The following is a 24,701-nucleotide window of genomic DNA, read 5'->3' on the forward strand; positions in this document are numbered from 1 at the left end:
AGGGTGAACATACACACAGACTAACACCTTCGGCCAACTTACCATTTCCAGTTCACCTAACCTGCATGTCTTTGGACTGTGGGAGGAAACCGGAGTACCCAGAGGAAACCCACGCGGGGATGGGGAGAACATGCAAACTCCTCGCAGAGAGGATCCGGACTTTCGCTAATAACTATGCCGCCGTACAGCTCACTTGTGAACTAATGCAAATGCAGATTGTATTCTGTGTTATCCATTTTATTTGAATCTACAATACAAGTATTGACAGAGGCAGAAAGTAAATAGTTTACTGTTTGTATGAAGCCCTAACTCATACACAAAAATATCAAAATGCGCTTCAAGCATAGTTCATCTTGGCTATTGAATCACTGGCAAAAAAAAACAAACAATTAAATTGGTGGAAGATAGCTGTTTCAATGGTTTTTAGATGCCACAACTGTTTTACACTGTTTATTGATCACACAAAAATACATTGACGCACAGAAATATACTGAGTGAAAAATTGACCCCAAATCATTATTCCCTCAGTTAAGCAGGCATGTACGAGAGAAATCTGTAGACACAAGACAAGTGATCCAGAGATTCCATAAATAACTTATAGACAAGGGACCTCATATGAAACCATTGTTTTAGCAATATTTACACACCCTCTGGAAACATAATGTTTATGCACATTTTTTCACCCTACTTTATCTTTATGTAATCAGGTCAGTAACTGTGAATGCTCTTAAAAAACACACACAATTTGACGGATAGATGTGATTACTGGCATCAAGAAAGGAATAAATTGCCAATAAGATATATATATATATATATATATATATATATATATATATATATATATATATATATATATATATCCTATTGGTATATATATATCCTATTAGTATATATACATATATATATATATATATATATATATATATATATATTAGATGCTATGTTTTTTCAAACACCAGTAATTTACCCATGGAATTAACTGGTGGGAAAAACAAGCAGGATCTGATCTGCTATTATTACCCATCCCAGTGGAAAGATTAAGCGCAGCAGCTCATGACCTGGTGTACACAAGAGATCTTCAGGTCACTATTTTAGCTACTCTAAAGAGAGATACAGTAAAGCTAATTCTTTAATTTATTCAGGCCAATAGGCTGGGCAAATTCCAGCTTGATCGTGAATGTTAGTTATTTAGAGATGATAAAACACTTCCCACTGTGGTGGGTGTTGTCTGAGAGAGCAGAGAGGGTCCCTGATAGGAACCCAGCTCTTAAGAGCATATTTTACGGAGTGACAGTGTAATGTAATGTTAGGGATCCGTGCTTGAACTCATATGTTGCAGCCAGGTTGCCTTCATTTAAAAAATGTCCACAGCACAGGAGTCACAGCGGCGGAAATTTCCTTCTGAAGACGGCTCTGTTGAAAAGCTGCTTGTGAAGAAATCTAATCTGCAGCAATCGTTAGGCCCAGATATTCCCTGAGGTATGCAAGAAACAGCACCTCAAGCAGGGTTTGAGCACAGGCATTGCTGTGAAAATCATGGAAGAGGGTGTCATTTAGGATGTACTGTGAAGAACAAGCTTGTTTCGGTGTTAAGTATTGTTACCCCACTGCATATCTGTGAATTTAAAAAAACAAGTGTCTGCCTGTTCATTAAATCAAATTGATGAAGGCCCCAGCCTGTTCCTTTTAATGCCTTTCATTATATGTTCTGGTTCTCGTAGTGAGAGTTCATACGCTTCAGTAAGATGATGTTATATTCTTCAACATTCAGATGACACAGAAGTTCCTTTTAGATAATAAAAGCTTTGATATAGCCTAACACAAGAAGGCATGGACTGACAGTCCTGGTCAGCAATCAGTAGCCTAATTCTTTTTGTGGAATTTTCTTCACTGAAGGCCTATTGCCCTGCATAGAATATGATTTACAAAATATTTTCTTTGCATTTGTTATGCAATTTGAATTCAGTTACATCTCTGATCTTTGATCATGATTTTTTTTTACAGTTGTGAACTTAGCACTGTAATGTCAGCACTTCCGGTCTTTGGAGATACGCGTTCTGCGTGCGTGGCGAAGGCGGACGTATGACGTCACCACCAAAGCTTGAAGGTGTTTATTGTTCCTTCTTGTTGAGCGAGAGAAAGGGGGTGGCAAAAGCGGAGGTAAACGAATATCACGGGCATTTCTCGGAGGGCTGCAAGTAGCACTGTTTAATAGAATTAAACAGAATAAAGGCCAAGACGGTAGACACAGTGTTCATTGGCCATGGCGTACGCGTACCTCTTCAAATACATCATAATCGGAGACACGGGTGAGTGTTCGCTTTGTGTCGGTGTTTGACTCGGGGAAAATACATCCACTCGCTTCCCAGCTAGCTAGCGTTACTAGCAAGTGGTAGCTAGATGTGCACGCTTTATTTCCGCAGTGTTGGAGTGAATGACGTGGTAAAAGCGGAGACACCGAGAGGAGGGAGGGCTGCATGTTTTTACTGATGTGCAGCTAACGTTTGCTAGCTGGCCTAAAATTGCCAGCTAAGCAGAGGCTGGATAATTTGTCATTAGGTGTTTGACAGCAGTCTCGGCGACCTGTGCCACCCCGACTCCCTTACCTTACCCGCCTGAACATAACACTGTCGACGCGGTTAGGGTTGAAAGGAGTAGCATTTGCTGTCTAACGTTGGCTAACATTTTCCGGGCTTGCTAGCCGGTTAGCAATACTTGGTTACAAAATAGGGTATTTTCAGAAAATGGCTCCTAAGATAATTTTCTACTAGGCCTCCTCGTCCACACATAGGCGCACAGCTGACTTGCCTAGAGGAAACGCTGCGCTGGGTAGATGGCTCGCTACCTCTTGCTATATTATACATTTCTGAAAATGGCGTTGTCAGTACTTTTCTTGCTAGCCAGCTAGTGCCATTTACCTAGCATACTATCCTGCCTTGCATCGTTTTCTTGTGGTGCTATTTGTATCGATATATTGACAAGGCAGATATTTGAAAGGGCCCAGCTAACATTAGTTAGCTTGCTTGAATAGCATGCAAGGCTAACGATACCTGGCTTGCAAGCTTACATTTCCAAACGCCATGTTACAGTTGCATCGCAGAGTAATTCCATCGCCGAAAATCAGCCACTATGTTTCCAGTCATCCAGCGGCCGTCTCCTCCGACTGAGGAGTTTGTGTGGTTTCTTTGCGTGTATTCGTATTGCTTCGGGCCTACAACGAATTACTGGCCACACTACAGCTAATTCACTGGCTTGCATCAATGCATAAAATGGGTTTATTGTTAATGATTGACTCGCTTTGTCTGTAGTTTGGGGGTTTTCACACTCTTCTGTTCAACTTGACGCATAATGATTTTCACACGCTGACTGTTTCACACGCTGCGGAACGGATTGTATTTGTTTTTTGTTGATCTTAGTCTCTTCCCCCTTTAAACATACTACCTATGTGTCAGCTAGCTGTCACACAAAGATCAATTTAATGCACTTGTGTTTTGCACCAGCAAATAAATGTCATGTCTTACAGTGCACAGTGTAGTGAGTTCATACCATGTCACGTGAAACGTCTATTTTGGAATTTCAACACAAGCCCTGAAGTAAAAATGTTTGTTCAATGCTTATTTTAGGATTCAGCTGCATGGTTCCTGGGGAATAGCTTATAGATTGTCTTGGTTCAACAGTACACAGGCAGGTGGCATGGGGCTAACGAAAGGTTTGTGCCAGCATGTTTTCCATGAACGAGACTTCATGATACCAGTGTTGTGATGTGCTATGCTACAATACCTTGCTTGCAAATCTTCACATAGCCTAGTCTATCGTTCTGTACAGTAATCAGTACATGTATTTACAGACATGCAGTCTCTACTTCTGTGCCTTGACTATAGTAAAAAAAGAAAAAAAACAATGAAAAATAGTGATCTACAAGCTTGGTGATCTGTTGAACATTGCATTGGCACCTGTGACAAACTGTTATACTGTCCTGAATGGAGGTATTGAAGCTAATCTGTGTACATCTATTTCAGTAGCTCCACTGTTGATGTGTATAGCCTACATCATATCTGTGTTCCAGAGCCGTTTCCAGTCTTCTGCTGTTGTGCTGCTCTGTAAACACAAGCCTCCTTTGGCTTTGTATGTGACAGAGACCATGGTCACTCAGAAATGAAAAGCTGTTTTAAAAACCCCACTCCTCCATTCTTCCTGTCTCTCTACACTGGCCTGTCCAATAAAACTGAAAAGCCCATTAAAATAAACATTTCAAAAGGAAATTTAAAAAAAAAACAGATTATTAGTTCATTAGTACACATTTAATGATCTTGCATTGTTTCTTGTAATGGATGCATGTAGTAAATTATCTTTCTTGGTCCAGTCCTTTTCCTGGTCCATTGCATTCCACCAGATGGACAAGACCGATGTTTTTCCTCTTTAGCCCGTTTTAAAGCACTTTTTAATGACAGGTTCCTCACATTAAGAACCCGCAGTCCCAGCACAGGGACATGGGTCAGTGAGGGGTCCTTTAGGCGTGCTTTCGGACCTCTTCAGACAGCGGGACGGCAGGACGTCTGACCCAGCCGCCATTTTAAGACGGGCGACTGCTGCCTGCGTCGCAGGGGTCTTCACAAATCACGGACACAGCATCGCAGCATGTTGTGCGTGTCTGAGTCTGTCCGGAAAGTGAGCCTCCATTAACCTTAATAAAGGGTAGGAGTGCATCCACTGCGTTAATGAGCAACAAAACTTGTGGCCTGGCTTCTCGTGGCTTGGCTTGGCACCGCAGAGCTCTCAGGTGGACAGGAGTGTTCTTTTCTGAGGAGTGAACACTTTTCTGAACTGATGTTCAGTAATGTTTTCATCTCATTTCTTAAAAGGGCTGCAGTTTTTTCTAATAGGGGTTAATGCTTGGTTTGGTGTTCAGGTGTGAAACAGTGTGGTGATATTTCAACAAAAAAAACGATTGCCTTAAAGTTTTGTGTGACTTATGAATACAGTCATAACATCACATAACATAATGACAAGAACAGGCCATTCAGCCCAACATTGCTCGCCATTCTCCTAACTATAAATTAGTGCTCTGATTACCTGCAGACTTGATAAATTATCACGGTTAATGTTATTGGACCATTGAGTTACTACTTCTGCAACAATTATTGCACGTGTGTCACTCTCTAATCATTGGGTTCCTGAGGTTGACTCATGTGTGGTTCGGGCTTCAGCGAGTGGCAGGGATTTTGCGGAGAACCTCCACGTTCTTCATGCAAGGTGACCAAATGACCTGTGCGTGACTCGCTCGGTCTCACGTGCACCATATATACTGCAAAATTAAAGAAAGCAGTTTGTCTCAAATCCGGTTCTAATGTTTGGCCAAATTGCACTATTGTTTCTGGACAGAGAGGACAGAAAATCACATGCAGACACGTGCTGTTGTGACTTCCTGTCTAATCCTTGTGCACCCCGCCCCCCCCCCCCCCCCCCCCGACCTGAACAGTGGATGACGTGACTCGTCCCTGGCCATTAACGGCACAGAGCACCTGTCTCCCCAGGTCTTTTTTAACAAGCTCAGCCAAAAATGCGATTGGTAATATGAGCCAGGTTAGTTCTGAATGGTCACCATGACGATTTCTGTGTCCCTGTGGGCTGGTCTCTCCCGCAATCACCAAATCAGCCATTTTGTTTTGTCCTGCAGATTTGTTTCAGTTTCTTTTATTTTATTTCAAGTTCTTTAAGTTTAACACATCTGAATCTGGCTGTGGATAGCTTGTGTTAATGTGCACAGGTGAATAGTGACAACATGGATTCTTCACTGCATTTCCCAGGTTGCACCACGGTTTGGTTAAGAGGCGTTAAAGACACTAATCTTTATTTTAAAAGGGCGTCTGTGTCTGCATCTGGTTTCTGTTCACTTTTTGATGCTGCCTTTTGTTGGTGCTTCTGCTGGCAGCTGGTGCCTTTTGCAGTGACATCTGTGTTCTACCTGCTTCTCGTGACTATTTTAAAAAACCGCATTTCATTCATATCATCCAAATGGAATAATAATTATAGAATGTATTTGGCAATAGATGGACTAACTATTGCATTTCAGCCTGTAAAAGTGTCATTGTCATCGTAGTCCCCTGCTTTTTTTATTTGTTTAAACAGTGATTAGCCAAGTGACACTTCCCAGCCATGCTCATTGGCTGAGGGTTGATTGTGTCATCGATCTGTTTCCTCACATCTCATGCACACGAGCTCTGCGTCCGTTCCCCTGCTTAGCAACGGCTGTTGCTCTTGGAAACGCAGATGTTGGCCCCGCTCGGTCCTCCCAGACGCTCTCCGTTCCTGTTATCTGCAGATCTCTGAGGCAGCTGGTCTTTACGGCTCGTTTACATTTATTTATTTACTTATTCATTTTAATTACATACCGTGCTAATGCTAATGAGGGCAGTATTCATGATTATCAGGACCTGCTCCTATGAAATATGCAGATTTTGTCTTGATCAAACTCTCTGAAGATTTGAAGTCAGACCTGTATCAAACATTTTGGCCTCGTTTTGTTGAGATGGAGGCCAGGTACGCAGTGTTCAGTTCATTTATTTGAATGTTCTGCCTCTCCCAAAAAATGCTGAAGTGCTGCTTGTCATTCTCCTCACCTCAGACGGTGTGTGAGCCTCCAGTTCTTTCTGTGTAAATAGTGACTCACTGGCAGTGCAGTGTGTCCTCCCACTGTCTCAGACAGGGAAATTAAATGTATTCATTATTAATGAGTTGTTGTTTAATGTGTCTTTGAATACTGAGGAGAGAGGCCAGATGTGTTTTGTGGGAAGTAATGGAGACAATTCCCCTTGTTCCTACACAAAAGGTAAAATGACTACAAAGAAACTGGTGACATGCCTAACATAGGAAAATGTTGAATTATTTTGTGAGGGACAGCCCAGGAGGAGAGGGGCGTGTGAACACACATCGCTGGCGTCTGAAGGGTGTAGCTGTGTGCACTGCAGCAGATGGCATTACCTTGTGTTTGTCATGGCTTTTCCCGTTGTGATGGTCACACCTCATCTCTTAGAATGGCTCATGCGGTAACCGCTCCATTTTGGCTCTGGTTCCGCACCTGGAGGGCTTTGCTCATATCCCTGTCAGGTGAATGCCGGCACACCTGGCGGAGTGCGTTGCAGGGAGAGCGAGGCTCGAGCTTTGCGGGCGAAACTGCCCCGGCCAGCGCGCTATGTCCTGATGTTAATCGCCATGGCGTCAGGAATCCGGCCCGGCCGCCGGCATGAAGCGAAGGAGTCTCCGGCAGACCAGGCCGAATTTCGGCTCAAACGAACGGCTGCGATTAAAACTGCTGAAGGACGTCGCGCCACACGGTGTTGATGCTCCAAGCCTGAGAGACGGACATCCTGGACTTCTCCAGCGCGTACAGCATTTCCTCTCTGAAATATGAGCAGATTACACGCGGGCCCGGGCGGTGATGGATTACTGCTTCTCAGAGGCCTTTATGTATGAGAATAAGCAGCGCTTAACGAGCGGAACAGCCTGTTCAGTCACACTCAGTGCCTTACGATCCAGCAGTGTGCTGTGAACCTGTCCGAGTCTGAACCGCGGCCGGCCCCAGTGTCTGGCTCCGTCTTTTAATAACCCGTGAGGAAAACTGGTTTAATGTCAGCATACAATTCTGTCTGTTTGTAGTGGTTCACTGTTCAGCCAATGAAAGGAAGCTTTGCTGGGGTGCTGATGTGAGAGAGTGGTTCTCATTGGTTGTCCTTCTGCATTGACATGTCCTTTCTTTTGTTTCAGGCGTGGGGAAATCATGTTTACTCCTACAGTTTACAGATAAGCGGTTTCAGCCAGTGCACGATCTCACTATTGGTAAGACACGTTTCCTCCTATAGGTTTCCTTTTTGATGATCATTGTATTTTGTATTTAGAGAACATTATGTTGGTGGAACAATTGTTATTATGCTGACACTGACACTGCTGACATTAAGGAACTCACATGCTGTGCCCACAAAGCACTGTATCCACTGGCTCACTTTTATTGGCAGTCCCATATACAAATATATAAAATTAAAAACAAGAGAACTGAAATATGAAGTTCATTAAATAGAAGAGAAAAGAAACAGAATGTCTGTAGCGACCAGTAGAGCTAATTTAGCATGTTAAATCAATTAAAAACTTTCTGTGCGCATATTATAAAAATTCTTCTGTCATCATCCTGCCGGTGTCATTTGGTCTTCAGTGCAACAAGGCTTCCATTTAATTTTGCCTTTTAGTGTTGGACATTTCAGCCATTGTAGAAAAGTGTTTAAATAATTTCTCTTAAATTGTTTTTTATTGTTTGAATTCTGGCAGGTGTTGAATTTGGTGCGCGGATGATCACTATTGATGGGAAACAGATTAAGCTTCAGATCTGGGACACAGTGAGTATGCTTTCTGTGTGCGTGACTGTGTGACAGTGAGTGTGTTGGTGATCTCTGTATTGCTGCCGTGTTCCCCAGTATGGAGAAGGCTTAGAGCTGGGGTTCCAAAACTGGAGTCTGGGGAGCCCCAGGGGTCCATGAGGTGACCTGGGAATTCTGGGGGTTTTCAGAATAAATGAGCACAGCACAGCACGATTCAGCACAGTACATCACACACAGCACAGCATGCACAGGACAGCACAGCACAGCATGCATAGGACAACACAACAGTACACCATACACGAAGCACAGCACACGTAGCACAGGACGGCACATGGCAGGACGGCACGCACAGCACAGCATGCACAGCACATGGCAGGACGGCACGCACAGCACAGGACAGCACACGCAGCTCCTTATCATGTGGGACATAACCTGAGTGCATTTATCTGATTTATCTGAGCTATTTGGCAGGACCTGGATAACAACATTCTCACACCAGCAAGTCTAGATGTAATATCAGTAAAGCACATGTTGGTTTGCTAATCCAGAACCTAAATACAAATTCTGAATATATAGCTCTAGAAAAAATGAGATCCCCCCCCTCATATTTAGGAGAAGATTCAGGGTTACTCCACCAAATATTGATTGCTGTTCTTCCTAAGCACAGTCAGTGTTATTTTTTATTTATTTATGGGCATAAACTTGTTCAGTTTGCATTATTTAATGTATAACAACACTGTATGTTGTTCGTATTTTGACCAGTTGTCATTTTCTGCAAATAAATATTCTGAATGACAATATTTTTGGTTTGGCATTGAAATAAAATGTGGCCAGTAGTTCCTGAAGTTGGAAAGTTGGATATTACACTGACACATAGTCGTAAAGTGTGAATCTGAAAACGTGATGTGGACTCTCATTTTTACCCAGAGCTGTATGCAGTACTCTGTGTGCAGCTGGACCCCCAGTGCATTGGGCTGGATTGAGCTGTGAACAGAATGCCTTTTTTAACCAGCATATAAAAAGTAAATGGGTGGGTCTTTTCTTACAGATATGGGCTGTTGAAAGTGTGTTGGAAGGACACAAGCAAAGGTGTGTCCTAGACCATTCATTCCAGCTCCTTAAGTAAATAACCACACCGGCAGATATTCCTGTTAATGGAAATGAGAGATCCCGTAACAAGTATTTGAACAATGAAACTTCGTAGTGTCAGATTTGTCAGAGGGGGGGCTGTTGGCGATGTGTTGAAATGTATCTGCAAGCAGTGATTGGGGGTCCAGCACTGTGTGCAGTTAACACTGGGCAACCCACTATGGGAAAACTTTTGTCTTTAAAATAGTTGTGAAGGTATTTGGGGAAGGCTCGTGCGGAACCTGTTTTTAATCTGATTTTTACACAAGTGAAAGGAATGGGCTTTCGATGGGCTGGTGGCAGCCATGTGTGTTTTTTTAACCATTCATATTAAAATTAGGCTGGATTTTTCTGTGTGTAAGAGTGGGTTTGTACCTGTTTAAACATCGATTAGCTCTCATTTGACTTGTGGAAAAGCAAAAAAAAAAAAAAAAAAAAAAGACATTGGTTTGTTTTGGTTTGGCTCCATAAGGACTGTTGAAAACGTGCCACGGTTAAACCATATTTGGAGCGGTTCATAAGGAATTAGATAACCTGAGCTTCTATGCTCATTTTTGAAAACTGGGGGATATCTGATGTGGAAGAAACAGCCGGTGCATTTTAGGGGACATGTGCTTTAAGACCTGTGCCACAGTCAGCCAGTCAAGTTCATTGGTAGTATTTTTATGCAGTGTACAAAATTAGACCAGAAAACTCCATTTTACAGGGTATCCATGGGATCTGTGTGTGCTCAGTTAGTCGAGCTGACGGTTGTTTCATAATGCCTGTGCTTCCTCCCTCAGTATTGGCACAAACACACCTCCAACAACACACCTCTTTGGAAAATCATACATAGCAAATTAAATATAGATGTCAAATGAAGGTAAGCATTCATTTAATGGCACATTCAAGCCTAATTAATTGGGCGCCCAGGTGGAATAAAAACTAGAATGGATGGTGTTTTTGCCCCTAGGGCTCAGGGTAGAGAAACACGCAATAGATTAAATTGAAGCCCTGCTATAAAGCGCGGGAATCTGTGCTGACCTCTAGAGGGAGACAAATCCCCACAATAGAGATGATTGCAGACTTGTCGGCGCTCTTCTTCTGAGAACTTAATTCGGCCCGGCTTTCATGCTTTTTGTTTGTATGATATTCACGTTAAGATATATTGCATTCTGGAATTTATTTTCTTACCTAACATGTGCTGCTTTTTAACAATAAAGGCTATAAATCCAGCTGTTTGGGACTTACGTGAGATAGCATGCCTTACAGATCGGACATGTTTTTTCAAAGTCTGAGTCCCCAGTTTTTTTGTTTTATTTTTCATTAAAAAAAAAAAACCTCATAGTTCTGCCTCTTCAAGCCATGACACAAGAACAACAGCCCTCAACTCTTTTTCATCCAGTCTGCTGTCCAGTAGCACATAAACACAAAGCCAGTGCAGAGACAAGGCCATTCATTATTAATGCTGTTGCGGCTTGCTATGCAGCTGCTATACGCGGGCCGCCTTTGTGTTGGATAATGAGGTGGGCATTAATCGCGCATCAATCATTCATGGAACAAACGGTGGCTCTGATAAAAGAATTCTTCCACAAGGCTGAAAGTGAGCGTTCGGTGAGTGGGGTGAGAGGGTGGCCGGTCTTTGGGTGTGTGTGTTACTGGGATGGAAGGTTAAGAGTACGGTACACACCAAATTGTGTTTGTACCATTCTTTTTATTTGTACCCTTTGAAACGATTCAGTGGAGCTCTTACTGAAACGGTGTCCTTTAATCTCATCTGGGCACCGGGAGGACTGGTTTAACAGGGCTGTGATTGGTGGATTCCGCGCCGGGGTCGAGTGGGAGGAATTTATTCCAATTACCTCCAGTAGGCTGCTCTTAGCTGTCGGTTGCTAGGAGTCCATTGTGAGCCGTGCGCTGCGATTGGCCGAGCCCCTCAGTGCTCTGTGACCTGTGTTCCCAGGCAGGTCAGGAGTCATTTCGGTCCATCACCAGATCCTACTACAGAGGAGCTGCAGGGGCGCTGCTGGTGTATGACATCACAAGGTAAGCCTGACTAGTGCTGTACAGAGGTGTCCTCTGCTGTGCCTGACTCCCACAATGATTCTGAGCCCAATTTAGTTCCAGTGACCTGTACAAGTTGCTGAGATGTTTTGTCTTTATACCATGGTGAAATCATACTGAGCAGTTTAAATCTGACCTTAATTTTCTACATTAAAATGTAGTTTTGTTTTCCACAGACACAGTCTGAGTTTTACTTCCCTTTGTAAGTCAAGGTTAAGGACAAATGTGGAGTTCATGGCTTCTGGTGATTAAGTTATTGTTTTCTTTGTTGTTTGTTTTGGTAACAGAAGGGACACCTTCAACCACTTGACCACTTGGTTAGAAGACGCTCGACAACATTCCAACTCCAACATGGTTATCATGCTCATAGGGAACAAAAGGTTAGTGGGTTTGTTCCTTCTTTCATAACCGTTTTTAAGTACAGTACGACTCAGATGTTATATTGGCTCAAAAGATCACTTTCTGTTTACGTAAATGCACCTACAGGAAGCAGGTTTTTATGGCTATGGTTTTCACCCACATTTGCATGCAGTGTACAGTGGTGTTCTTTTCACAATGGCCACTTCTGCTGTTGGGGGTGCACCTGGCATTCCTACTGATAGTTACTGAAGACTGTTGTGCTTCTGGTGCCTGTACATATTTAGTATGGCCTTTATCTAGGCTCAGTTGAGTGAGCACCCAGCACTGTCTCTGTCCTGGTCTTGTTCACTCCAGGGAGTTCTGTATTCTACCGCATTGAATGAAGCTGTTCCACTGAAAACGAATGGCTCCGAGTGTGTGAAAGTGTGTGAATATTGTGCGTGCGTGCGTGCGTGCGTGCGTGCGTGCGTGCGTGTGTGTGCGTGTGTATGTGCCTGCGTATGTACGTATGAGAGAGAGAGGCAGAGAGAAGGGGTGTGTGCGTGTGTGCGTGTGTGTGTGTGCGTGTTTGCGTGTGTATGTGCCTGCGTATGTACGTATGAGAGAGAGAGGCAGAGAGAGAAGCGGTGTGTGCGTGTGTGTTTGTGTGTGTGTGTGTGTGTGTGTGTGTGTGTGTGTGTGTGTGTGTGTGCGCGCGCTGGTGCATGCTCACACACGGTCTGAACGCTGTGGGCTCTTGCAGTGATTTGGAGTCTCGGAGAGAGGTGAAGAAGGAGGAGGGCGAGGCCTTTGCCAGAGAACACGGTCTCATCTTCATGGAGACCTCCGCCAAGACGGCGTCAAACGTAGAGGAGGTAAGGGGCGCCGTGTCTGACCGTTAGCTTACCACACAGAGGGGGAGGCTGAGGGATTTAAAATCACAGTAATGTGCAGGTTAACATAACGGGTTGAACGGTTTTAAATGGACATTCCATTCTTTTTGCATGGACCCAAATAAACTGAGAGTTCAGGGTTTGTGTGGGGGTCATTGCAGACAAGCTAGAGGTATGAAGACCATAATCTATCACTAGAGGGTGACAGATGGCCACAAATATGAAATCATCTTGCCATTGTGCTTTAATAAATACAGCATCTCTTCAAACTTTAGCATTAAAACAATTTTCCATGTCTAAGGGTTCATTTAGGTCAGTTGAGCCCTGGGGCTAGCGGTTTGGTTTCAGTTTCCATTTGAATGTAGCTGTTTGTACGGCCTGGCTCGCCACCTGTTTAAGCGATGGCTATCAGGCGTTATCGGCCGTTCCGGTGCTGTCTCAGTCAGGGCTGCGTTAGCTCTGCTCTCCGGCTCGCGCTTCCTGCTCTTCTGCAGCCGCAGTCGTTGGGTTCGGCAGCACGGTCTTTCTTCCTGTCGGTGACTCGTGAACTTCCCCTGACGGACTCGGCGTGGAGGCTGCCCTAAACGCCTCCTCTCTCTCGTTTTAGGCGTTCATCAACACGGCCAAGGAGATCTACGAGAAGATTCAGGAAGGGGTCTTCGACATAAACAACGAGGTAGCTAATCTGCGCCCTCCTTCACGCAGTTGCTGATCTGTCCCTTAAAATGAATTCAGTAGAAATGTCTTGTCTTCAAATGTCTTTTTTCCCCCCGTGGATGGTGTTCTGTCTGTTAGACTGGCCTAGAGCCAAAAGCATTTTGTTCTTATTATTCAAAGTGGTTGTCGTATTATAAAGAAATATTAATAACAGTACGAGTATTCATATGGGTGACCCAGAAGACCTTCACACGCTGCCCATGTGCACTGCTAGATATTCTCCTTGCTGAGGGGCTGGTGGCCAGTTTGGGATTAGAACATGAACACCCCCCTGTTTACAAGTCCAGTTCCCTAACCACTAAATTACTGTTACAGGGAACAAGGTTTTTACTTCCTGCCGTATCAAAGTTGTAGTTTTTTATTTTATACAAGAGTAGGAGGTGCGGAGAGTGAAAATCACATCACCTGCTTTTGAGAGAGATGCATTACGGTTGTAATCTCTGGAACCCTGCCAAAAGCTGTAAACCTCATGTTTCCTCCAGAGGACGTCAGTGGTATTCTGAGACTTCTTATTGCACCCTTATGGCCTTCCTACTGATTTACACCACACATCTCTGTTACCTGCACACTCAAAAGGAACAGAGTCTTTCCTGAATTGAGTGGAGTGGAGATTTTCTTGTATTGATTCTGTTTGTCTCTCTCTTCTGACCCTCTTCTTTCTCCCCCTCTCTTTCTGCCATCCGTCTCTCATCCTCTTTTCTCTCTATCCTTCCTTTATTTTCCTTCTATCTTTCCTGACCTCCCATCTCTCTCTCTCCCCCCTCTCTCTGTCTCTCTTCCTCCCTCCTGCTGCTCTCTCTCCCTCTTGCTTCTCCCCGTCTCCCTCTCTTCCCCCCTCCCTCCCTCTTGCTGCTCTCTCTCTCTCTCTCTGTCTCTCTCCCTCCCTCTTGCTGCTCTCTCTCTCTCGCTCTCTCCAGGCGAACGGCATTAAAATTGGCCCTCAGCACGCTACCACCAACGCCACGCTGTCAGGCAGTCAGGGGGGACAGCAGGCTGGGGGGGGCTGCTGCTGAGTCCTTCTGTCTGCCTGTACTCCCCCCCCCCCCCCCCACCACCCCCGGCTGGGCTCACCCCCCCCCCCCTCCCCCAAACCCCCGCCACCTTACCCCAACCTTCCCCTAACCCCGCCCCCCCCCGCGACCGCCCGGCCTGCGGAGACCACTCGCCGTACCAGATGGCTGTCCGTCAACAAGCCCCCGGTCCTACGCCGCGCTCGTACCGCTGCGGGTCTGATTCGGGCCCCGCCGCAGACACGGCCCCCGCTCACACGACACCAGTCTGAGGACCCACAGTCGCTCCCGTCCGACCTCTCAGTCAGAACCCCCACCCATCATGTCTCTTATCCCCCCCCCCCCCCCCCCCCGTTATTTTGTGCCCTCTTTTGACTTCAAAACTGAATTGTATTAAACACTAAAAGGTCATCTGAGTACTTTAATGGGTTCATGTGAGTGAAGTCTTTCAGGCTGAAATAAATCCGGGCAGGGGGGGGGCGACGTCAGAAGCTGCAGCCATTTTCAAAAATGAAGAAGAGGAAAGGAAAAAAAAAAAAAAGCAGGGCTATTTTAATTCTGTATTTATCATTTACCTTCTGTATATATAGTCATCATTTCTTGCTTTGGTGTATATTGACCAAGCTAGAGTTCTTTAATGAATTTGCTGAAATTCTATACTGTACAATTAGAGCTTGAAACTGCAACAGTATTGCTGTAGTCCCCAAACCTGCTTTTGACAGAATTTTTTTTTTAAATCCTGTTTTACATTACGGTCTTTTAGTTTGTTCTGACACCTACCTTTTTCCCCGTCATCACCCCCCCCCCCCCCCCTCGCCTCGCCCCCCACCTCCTGAACCCCGCTCTGTGTGTTGTGACGACGGCTCAATATTCTATCTATTTTAATGCCAAATTTTTTGTGTTTACCTGTGTTCTGTAATCACACCTACAGAAGTGGACCCGCCTCCCTGCAGTGAAGAATCAGCTGATTGCCTTAAAAAAGCAGATCTTTTTAGTGGTACATTAAAAAACAAAAAAAAAACAAATTTCAAACGCAAAATTATGTCACGACGGATTCATACTAAGGACGGGATATGGAAACGTGGCGTTTCGGTATCGGAACTCGAGTTTCGGGTTGCTCTGCGATGGGACGCCGGCGCAGGTGATCATGTGACTGTAGTGGTGTGAGCGGGACCGTGCCGAGGTGGGATTTATTCGGCCGCACGCGGCCCGCTCAGAGATGTGTGGTGAACACCTAGTCTGAAGTGAAAAGGTAGTGTATGTAAGAGCCAAACCTGGACCATCTTTGTGACCTCTCCCAACTTTATTTGCTGTGTTGGTTCTTCTTAAGATGACATGTTAAAACAATAAAAAATCCTGTGGTTTAAATGATTCTGAACTCTAAATCTTTTTTTTTTTTTTGCATGAAAAATCTCAAATATATGATAATTATTTTTTGTTTTATTTATGAATTGTTGACATTTTCAAAGTTGGCCATTTGATATGAGGCATTGCTCTGCTTGCATTGACAGTTTTAATAAGTAAATCCAGACCTTCAACTGAAGAAACTGTCATGGCATCATCTTCCAGACTTCCGGAAGCCTTTCTGAAGGGTTTTGTTTTTCCGTTTTTTACACACTGTATGGACTCAGTGGATTTTAGTTGTGTTATTTAATTTATACGTTTCTTTTATGAAGTGGGGGGGGGGGGCAGCGGGCAGCATCTGTGGGTGTTGTGAACTTTAGAAATGTATAATTTCATGCGTGTCTAATGGGGTCATAAATGTATCTTTCACTGGGTCACTGGTAGCCTAAGGATTGCTTCAAATATATCACAAAAAATAGTCCTGAAAATGTTCCTGACGTAAATGTTCGTGTGCGACATGTACAAGACCAACCCGGACTAGCCGCATGCTGTCTCGGAACTCTTCATTCTGGCCAAACCTTTATTACATGTTTAATGCATCTTTATACACTTCAATAACTGTAGTGTGGATATGGAAAATAAAATGCATTTAGTACTGGTTTTAACCTCATACCTGTGTGAAAGGTGCAATAACACACACTCCCTGGGGGTGGTAAGGTTTTTTTTTTTCTTTTGCATGTAGTCACATGACCTGTGTGTATGTTTTATGAATAATTATATTGGGGCAGCACTGGAGTCCCACCATAAAATTGTCCCTGGCATATTTAACAGTAGCCCACTCTGATAATGGCTTCTGCAAGCTTCCATCATTCAGTCATTCACTCAATGACCTACAAAGACTTGTGCACTACAGCCGTTCACCACTAGGGGGTAGCAGCCACTGAACGGGGTTTGTTATACTGTTAGGTATTTTATTTTCGGTATTTTAGACATCGTGAAATATTTTGTATCAAATATCTCGTTAAAGCCAGTGCTATAAAACATTTAAACCTTCATCAAAGTTTGGTTATGTTTTACTTATTTTATTTCATTTTTTACTTCATTTATGTTTATAGTTTAGAAAGGAAAATCTGCCAATCTGGTAAATGGTAAATGGACTGCATTTATATAGCGCTTTTATCCAAAGCGCTTTACAATTGATGCCTCTCATTCTGTCATGTTACAAGTTGTTGAGTTCATATATGGAGCAGGGACCAGTGACACAAATATGACACTGAAAGATCGACTCTTAAGGATTTCCAATAGAAGTGCCTACAATGAGCACAGACTTTGTTCAGTATGGCTGCTAATTTCATGTGATGGTCTTCATTTTAAAGGCCTTGTCCTAAGACAGGCACGCACAGTTCTGTAAACTGTGCTGGTTCACTCCTGTATTTGAGCTCAGTAAAATCTTTCAGTAACAAGCAGTCTGTGGATGTAGCAGCTGGTGCTAAATACAAATGTCACATATAGACATGATTGAGATATTTTAACTATTAAGAGCAGAAGTTGGCACTAAATTCAGAAATGGATTTGCGTTTCGACCCAATCAACCCCTGATTTAAGAGATGAAACGCTGGCTTCCAGGGCCAGAAATAGAGTTGCTTTTAAACAACAGCTATATTCTGAATTATTGCATAATGAAAAATAAAATATTTTTTGGATCCTTTATTTATCCAGATGACTTCACAAAGAAATGGAGAGAGGAATTCCTTCATTCATTTTGGAACCATGAAACACATTTGCATACATATTTATAACACGAGATATATGGTACAAAGGTTGCCCAAATGAAAATGTGGTTCAATAATGCAAATTCTGGAAGGTTGAAAATGCCAGGAAAGCCAATTATCAGTTTTAAGAAAAGGTATTTTGCAGTACTTAATAATCTTAATTTTCTAGAATAGATAACTGACCCTGAACGTTCTTCCTGTTGTCTGGTGATAACTTCAGTTCGCACAAGATAGGTTTCCATAAGAGGCGTGCCTGTTGGCTGGTGCAAACGTTCTCCTGGGGATCATCTTCATGGGTTTGAGAATAATTTACGAAACACAGCACCATTCAAACAGTGGTAACTTTAAAATGTCAGTTTGTCAGTTGGTCTGACCTTGTCCCGATATCCTGCTCACTTACAGTATAGAAAGGCACGGTTAAGTAAAGCTGAATAGTCGGCGACAAGTAGCCTACTTTTATGCTATGCAGACATGGGGACGCAGGTTTTCCTGCATACAAAATTACGGTGACAATAACAACAAACGCATGTGCGTAAGCGCTTGGAGGGGTCATTCACGCGCACGCACGTGAGTAAGCGGTGAACGCGCCCCTTGCTTGTGGAAGGTGAGCGGGCGGGTGTCTCGAGCAGAGGGCTCGAGAGCGCGACCGCCGGGGTCCGATCGGATTAAACTCGAATCGAGTGAAATGAGCACAAAGGCGAGATAGTGCGCGAGGACGGGACACGGAGAAGCCAAAAGTACGGGCACCAACTGGTATTGGATTTATAACAGAAGACTATCCGGCTTTATTAACGAACAAAAAGAATATATCGCTGGAAATATATTACTTTAATTGAGACAGTCCCTAAACTGACCTAGCCAACTACTCGGGGTGAGTTTTTTATATAATCATTTGGTTGTGTGGGCTGGCTAGCTAGGACAATGTGCTTGCCGAGTAATTTGTTTTAAGTTTACTCGCTAGCTTTTTAACGTCAATCCCAAGTGTAGCTAGCTAACCTGTTATGTATGTATCTGGTTTATTTTGGAGGTTAGTTGTTCGCTGGTCAGTTGAGTGAGTGCGGGAGGTGGGGTTGAGGCTAGTGATGATTACAAGGCAATAGCAAGCTAGTTAGCCAACTCTTCTTGCAACTAGCTAACGTTGGCTTACTAGTTGTTACTTGGATGTTGCAGTTAACTGGGTAGTGGACGATAGCTAGCCAACTAGGCTAGCTAGAATTTTAAGTGTAGACTTGGTTAATGCTGGCTTATCTTTTGAGTTTTCATTGTGCGAATCATTCGTTAGAATCTACAAAGTGCATCGTTTTGTTTATATACGGCCAATTTTTATTCAGTTTGTAACAGTTATAATATGGATAGTAAGAAGGTAAACCTGCGAATGCTGTTGGCAGTCTACTAGCTTGGTAGCTAACGTTAGCTCACAGTTTTTGTAATACTAGACAAGGGAACTCCCCGAAAATGCTGCCTACCTTTATCCGTTTTCTTTCGGCAACTAACGTTATGCAAGGTGAGAAAGGTACTCCGTGCGACACGGGCGGTTTTTTATAGAATTTACTTAACTTGGAAGGGAAAATGTGTAAATGTTTCGCCCACAATCAAAATCGATAAGTTGCCTTTCTGGCTAGGAGGACTTCGCTGGATAGTCTGAATGAACCGCACACGAGGTGAATCTGAGTGTTGTGTGGAGGTGCGCTGGAGAGTTGAGGGAGATTCCCTTTCTGCTTAAATGAGAAAAACTGTTAAAAATAGAACCAACCAACTCAACATTACAAGTGAATCTGTACATATTTAAGTAATGATAGCAACCACATTGGTTTTGAAATGTATATGGTTAATATTGGCTAGCTGAAATAAGCTAAGCGTTGGCTAACTCTCGATAGAAGTCCTGAGAACCGAATATGGGGACATTTTCTGTGGTCAGGCGACCGAGCGGTGTTTCTTGCATTTCAATCCAGATTGTCGTGCAAATTTATATTTGAAATGTTGGGTACTCTTGGGGCAATACGAAAACGCTCTTTTTATATTTATTTTGGAAAATTACCGCGGGAGTGAGACATAGTAAGCTTGGTAAGGTGCTTCTCGGACTGCAACGTGCGACGGGCTAATGTTAGCTAGGGGGGCAGGGTGAGGTGCAGTGGTCGTTTGTGGACTGGACAAGCATGAAGGGAGCTGCCATCATTATTCAATTTCCCATTTGTCTTGCTTTGGTTTGGTTGGGTGATCTCGCTAAAGTTAGACGAAGAAAGAGTCTAACTTATGTTAGCAACGTCGGACAACTGTTTTTTTTTTCCTTTTTCATATTTCGAGCAAGGCATTGGTTACTTTGTTTTAGGCATTTGCACCGACTTAACTTTAAAAACGCATCTAGTAGGTCATTAGAAACTAGCTAGCTACAGTTGGTTCGCTTGCAAGATACCTTGAATAGATTCCCAACTAAATCGAAAACTAGTCTAAACCTAACCAGCTGGCAGCGTTGCATTGCCTGATTATGTAGATGGCTACATGTGATGGTTTTATCTGTCATAATATTGGAGTATTTAGAGTCACGTAGCTAGCGCTTGGCCGACTCTTCCAATTGTTCAGGTGTCCTGTGTTGCGGCGGATTCAACACGTGTAACTTCACACAGTGCTAACCTTAGTTTACGAGCAGTAAAGAAAGTAAACTTATGATTTATTGCTGGGAGAGCAAGTTTGAATTAGCTTGCGCTCACTGCTCGGGGCAATATTAAGCATGACGTTTTTTGATTTGTGGTCACTGTTCTTCCGATAATAGAAAGGATCTCGTCTTTAACCCAAAATGGCAGCTTTCGTTCACTCGACTCGGGGGACACGCAGTGGACAGAACTGTTGGAGGCCCCAGGCGAAGTCGACAGATGGTCGGTCGTCGTCATATCCAGTCTTCACATAAATGTGCTTTGCTGTACTGCTCTGTCATCGGTCCCTGCTCCATCAAGTGTATCGCAAAAAGCTAGATTTAGATTTATCTGAAGTTCCAGTGGTAGGTTATAAGTAATGTATTGGTATGGAGTATGGCCCGTCAACCCGTAATTGGGCATAGTTTTGATAGTGAAATATAGGTGGGGATTAGGAACATTATGGAGTCGTTTAGGTAATGCTCAAAGGTGGTGGTTGCATTGTAATGGGATCGTAACCCTTTTTTTTTTTTTTTTTTTTTTTTTTTTGTTTTTTGGCCCAGAACATTTAGGCATACGTTACTCGCATCCCATCGCTATGGTACCTCTCCAGGGGTGACTGGTGGTCCCACAACATAAGTTGTTTTTGGTGTATTTTGATCAGGTGAAGGTTTTGGCTGTAAATATACTGAGGATTAACTATAAAAGTCTCACTAAACTGCTGGCGTGAACAAAATAATAGTAATAAAATAAGATTAGCTCACTGTTAAAGTCTGGTTTACGCTGAATATTTTCCTTCTGCGTTTTTAGTAGTCCTACCTGCATCCGATTTTTTTTTCATCTGGAAATTAGTCCATGAACGGTGTAAACCAATGGGGAGGCAGGTTTTTGCCACGTGGATTTACATTTGAATTGTGAGTGTGTTGCTTGGAGGTTGACGCCATGTTGAGGTGATATGTACCACGGTTTGGTGAATTGCATACAACCAGTTGTTTTTTTCAGTCTTAACAGCAGTAAACGGGTGTGGAAACCACTAGTTTCACACTGATCAGAACTAGGTACAATCATGAGGCCAAGACCTGGCTTCCTTTTTAAAGTTCATTTCCTGGTAGTGAGAAAAGTTTCTCTCTATTGCCAATGCAGTTGGTTCCAATATAGGTCTTTCAGCCACCCATTTCAAGTCAGTCCTACAAGAATGTATTTGCATTAGGGGTTCTTTCTTGTCTAATGCAGGGGTACTGAGCTCCAGGTCTTGCAAGCTGCAGCATCTGCAGGTATCCACACCAACCATGCAGTTAGGGTTGCCAGATATATAAATTGGCAAAACCAGACAACAGCTGGAAGCTTAATCACGAACGGGTGAGGGGGTGCTATCGGAACCGATCACAACCCGAGGGGAGGGGGGGGTTGAGACGTAACGGCAAATTTTTTTATTAGGCTTTATTTTCCTCAACAAATACTTAGAAAACTGGATATTCCGGTCAAAAACCGGGCATCTTGCAACCCTACATGCAGTACACGACCACCGCGTTTCACTAATTATTTTACCTCCTTGGTCCAGAGAGTAAGTTCATTAGTGAATCTAATTGTGTGGTGCTTGGCTAGGGCAAATACCTGCAGACATTGTGACCCGCAGGACCTGGAGGTGAGTAGCGCTGGTCCAGTGTCTCCCCTTGTGCTGATTTAAGTGATTGTGACATTTGGACAATATTTTAATATTTTGTGGACAGTTCGGGAACAGTTTGGTTCACTGCCTAGTCACTGCGCGTCACTCGGACAGGATCTTACACTCTTGGCAAAAAACCTGAAAATTCCAACACATCCTCCTCTTCCTCCTCTCAACTGTGTGAAGTTGGCTAATGCATCTAGTCTGCCGTCACACACACCATGCGTGTTGTATCACTATTAAGTCAGTCGTGTTGAATTTATGGCGTGCCTGCTTACAACTGTACTAATCAGCCCTCTATCTCTTCAGTTCTTTCTGAGAGTCATTTTTGCTATTTTATTTACTTTTTTGACTGACAAATTAGTTAGCGGCAACCAAGTATAGCCTACCTGCCGCAACCTGCTTATTTGCTATATTAGCTAGTCCAAGGTGCTGTTAGACTTGGCAACTTGAGATCCCAAACCGTTTGGCTGGCTGGCTAGTTTTAGCTGCAGTTGTAGACCTGTCAAACGTGGTTAATGGCTTGTCAGTTGTGTACATTCTGTAAGCCTTGACCTGATGTGAGCTGTATGATCTGAAGTGCGTTTGCCCTGGACTTCCCGGACTTCATGACCATATACGGGGCCCCCTTTTCCCTACTGGCTCCAACATGGCGTCACAGAAACTGTACTTCGGCAGCTTCAGTGTGCTGTTCACAGGCCCGTGGTAAGTCAGCGGGTGCCTAGCCAGATGGTAAAAAAACGGTCATCTTAGATAAAGGATGCATCATTGTATCCTTTGCCGACAGGCGAGAATGAGGAAGTTACTTTCCTTTGTTTATTAAACAGTTCAGAAGTTCCCTGCCATGGCCACCAGTTGGCCCATTGCAGGTCACAGTGAGCTGAGGAGGGAGACAGGAAGGGAAGAAATAGTGTATTTTTGTAAGTATTGAAAAGCAGATGTGATCTTTTTGCCCTCCTGCCGACTCTGTCCTCTGAAGAGTCCATGAAGGGCTGTGCTGGGCTATTTATGAGTCATTCGGCAGGTGTGCCCTTTCTTTCTTCCATCTTGTATTGGTTGCCGGTGGGAAGGAACACGATGCTAAAATGACTCCCTCTGAACCTGCATAATGTTTTGAAGCTAAAGCTAAATGATGGATCTGGCTCTCTTCTGCGCTGTGGGGTCCAGGGGCCCCGCGTGTAAACGAAGAGGCTCTGAGCCGGGGTTGTGGGTTTCGGGCGATGTCAGCAGGGGGCGTGGTTAAGGCAGAGGTGTGGGCGGGGCTGAGTTGTGTCACTGCTGGTCCTGGGCCCACACGCTTCTGAAAGTTTTGTGATTTTTTTTCCCTGCTGCACGGTGTCTGCTGCTCATCCGTTCTTGCCGATGCGTCGGTGTAGGACTGCAGTCTGTTTCGTTTAGATTCTAAAAGCACCTGTCAGTACCGGTTAGCAACACTTAGGCCATTTCATTTCAGTAATGAAAGAATGTTGCGTTTGAAGTAGATCCGTCGCACAGTGGAGGAACTGGTTTTTGTTTGTTTTGTGTACTTGGTGAGGTTTAGTGAGGGATTTGTTTTTCTTTTTTTTTGCTTTTTTCCAATGTGTGAGAAACAGGGAAGTACAATGTAAAGATCAGAGCAGTCTGGTGAATGTTTTTGGGAAGTAGTTTGTATGGTTCTTCTCATGGTTCTTCACCTGAACTCTTAAGTTTTAGGTTGTTTGTTTTTATTAAGCAGTTTTCAAACTAATACTAGAGCATCTTGTCAGAAACCAACCACACTAAGCTCTTTACTGTTTTTTTTTTTTTTTTTAACTTTTATTGTTATTATTTTTTTTAATGAAGCCTCAGAGCTTCCAGAGTTAGGCCTAAGAGATACACATAAGCACTTTGAAGGAACATGTTGATCAGTTGTCTGTTCACCTGTACAACATGAGGATTGCACTGACTTTGGCTGAGTCACTCAACTGACTCATGGCAGTCCAAGTTGAAATCATTCCTGTTCTTTTACATTCAAACAATATCCTGATATTTTTCCCCACTATGTGCACCATAGCTTTAGCTGTACCCGCGGTTTCAGTGATGTTACCCACCTCCACTCTGCTCCCCTCTGCTCTCCTGCTCTGGGGCTCTGTGGCCCTCCTCCTGCAGTCCAGACAGGGCCTAATGGGACAGGATGCCGCTTCTCCTCTCTGAATTTACAGCTGCCATTTTATTCTGTTTTCTGGAAATGTGCTTTCAGCTGAAGCCAAGCATGGTGATTTCCCCCCTCCCCCTTCCCTCCTCTGACTGTGGCCTGTTGAGCACAAAAGCAAGCAGGACTTCCCAAACACCCCTCCCCCTCCCCCTCCTTCTCCTCTTCCCCTCCCCTCCCCCTCCCTCTCCATCCCCCCATACAGTGCATCGCTAATGAGAAAACGCTTCGGATAGCAGAGAAACAAGAAACAGCCTGCCTGATGTCATTATTTTGCATCTTTGTGTGTGCAAGGGTGTGTTTGGCTTTGTGTTTGTGTGTAAGGTTGTTTGTGTTCTTGTGCATGCTTGAGTGTGCGTGCGTGTGTTTGTGTGCACATTCATGCGTTGTGTTATTGGGCATGCATTAGGTTGTGTGTATGTAGGTTGTTTGTGTGTGGGTTGTGCGTGTGTGCATGTATTAGGTTGTGTGGGTGTTGGTTTTGTGTGTATGTATGTAGGTTGTGTGTGTGGGTTGTGTGTGCATGATGCATGTATTAGGTTGTGTGTGTGTGTTTGTATGTAGGTTGTGTGTGTGTATGTGTGTGCGTTGTGTGCGCGTGCATGTATTAGGTTGTGTAT

The 24,701-nt window shown here is 43.9% G+C and overlaps 2 protein-coding genes across 5 annotated transcripts in view; both read left to right on the forward strand.

The window, feature by feature from the left end:
• Nucleotides 1–2,073: 2,073 nt before the first annotated feature.
• On the forward strand, nt 2,074–14,555 carry LOC118232900 (ras-related protein Rab-2A-like). The gene is made up of 8 exons (XM_035428139.1): nt 2,074–2,309; nt 7,765–7,836; nt 8,320–8,387; nt 11,440–11,522; nt 11,828–11,920; nt 12,643–12,754; nt 13,380–13,448; nt 14,407–14,555. Exons 1-8 carry the CDS (start codon nt 2,264–2,266, stop codon nt 14,500–14,502), a joined length of 639 nt encoding a protein of 212 aa, XP_035284030.1. The 5' UTR covers nt 2,074–2,263; the 3' UTR covers nt 14,503–14,555.
• Nucleotides 14,556–18,198: 3,643 nt separating this feature from the next.
• LOC118233758 (chromodomain-helicase-DNA-binding protein 7-like) overlaps nt 18,199–24,701 on the forward strand; it is a 60,001-nt gene continuing 53,498 nt past the window's right edge. For 3 of the 4 annotated variants that reach the window (XM_035429671.1, XM_035429669.1, XM_035429672.1), the window contains exon 1: nt 18,199–18,486. The gene's annotated coding sequence lies outside the window, so the exon portion shown is untranslated. Of the gene's footprint in view, nt 18,487–19,053; nt 19,120–24,701 lie in introns of those variants that run through there. The other variant, XM_035429670.1, reaches the window with a different exon arrangement.

Source organism: Anguilla anguilla, chromosome 8 (genome assembly GCF_013347855.1).
Source record: "Anguilla anguilla isolate fAngAng1 chromosome 8, fAngAng1.pri, whole genome shotgun sequence".
Classification (NCBI taxonomy): domain Eukaryota; kingdom Metazoa; phylum Chordata; class Actinopteri; order Anguilliformes; family Anguillidae; genus Anguilla; species Anguilla anguilla.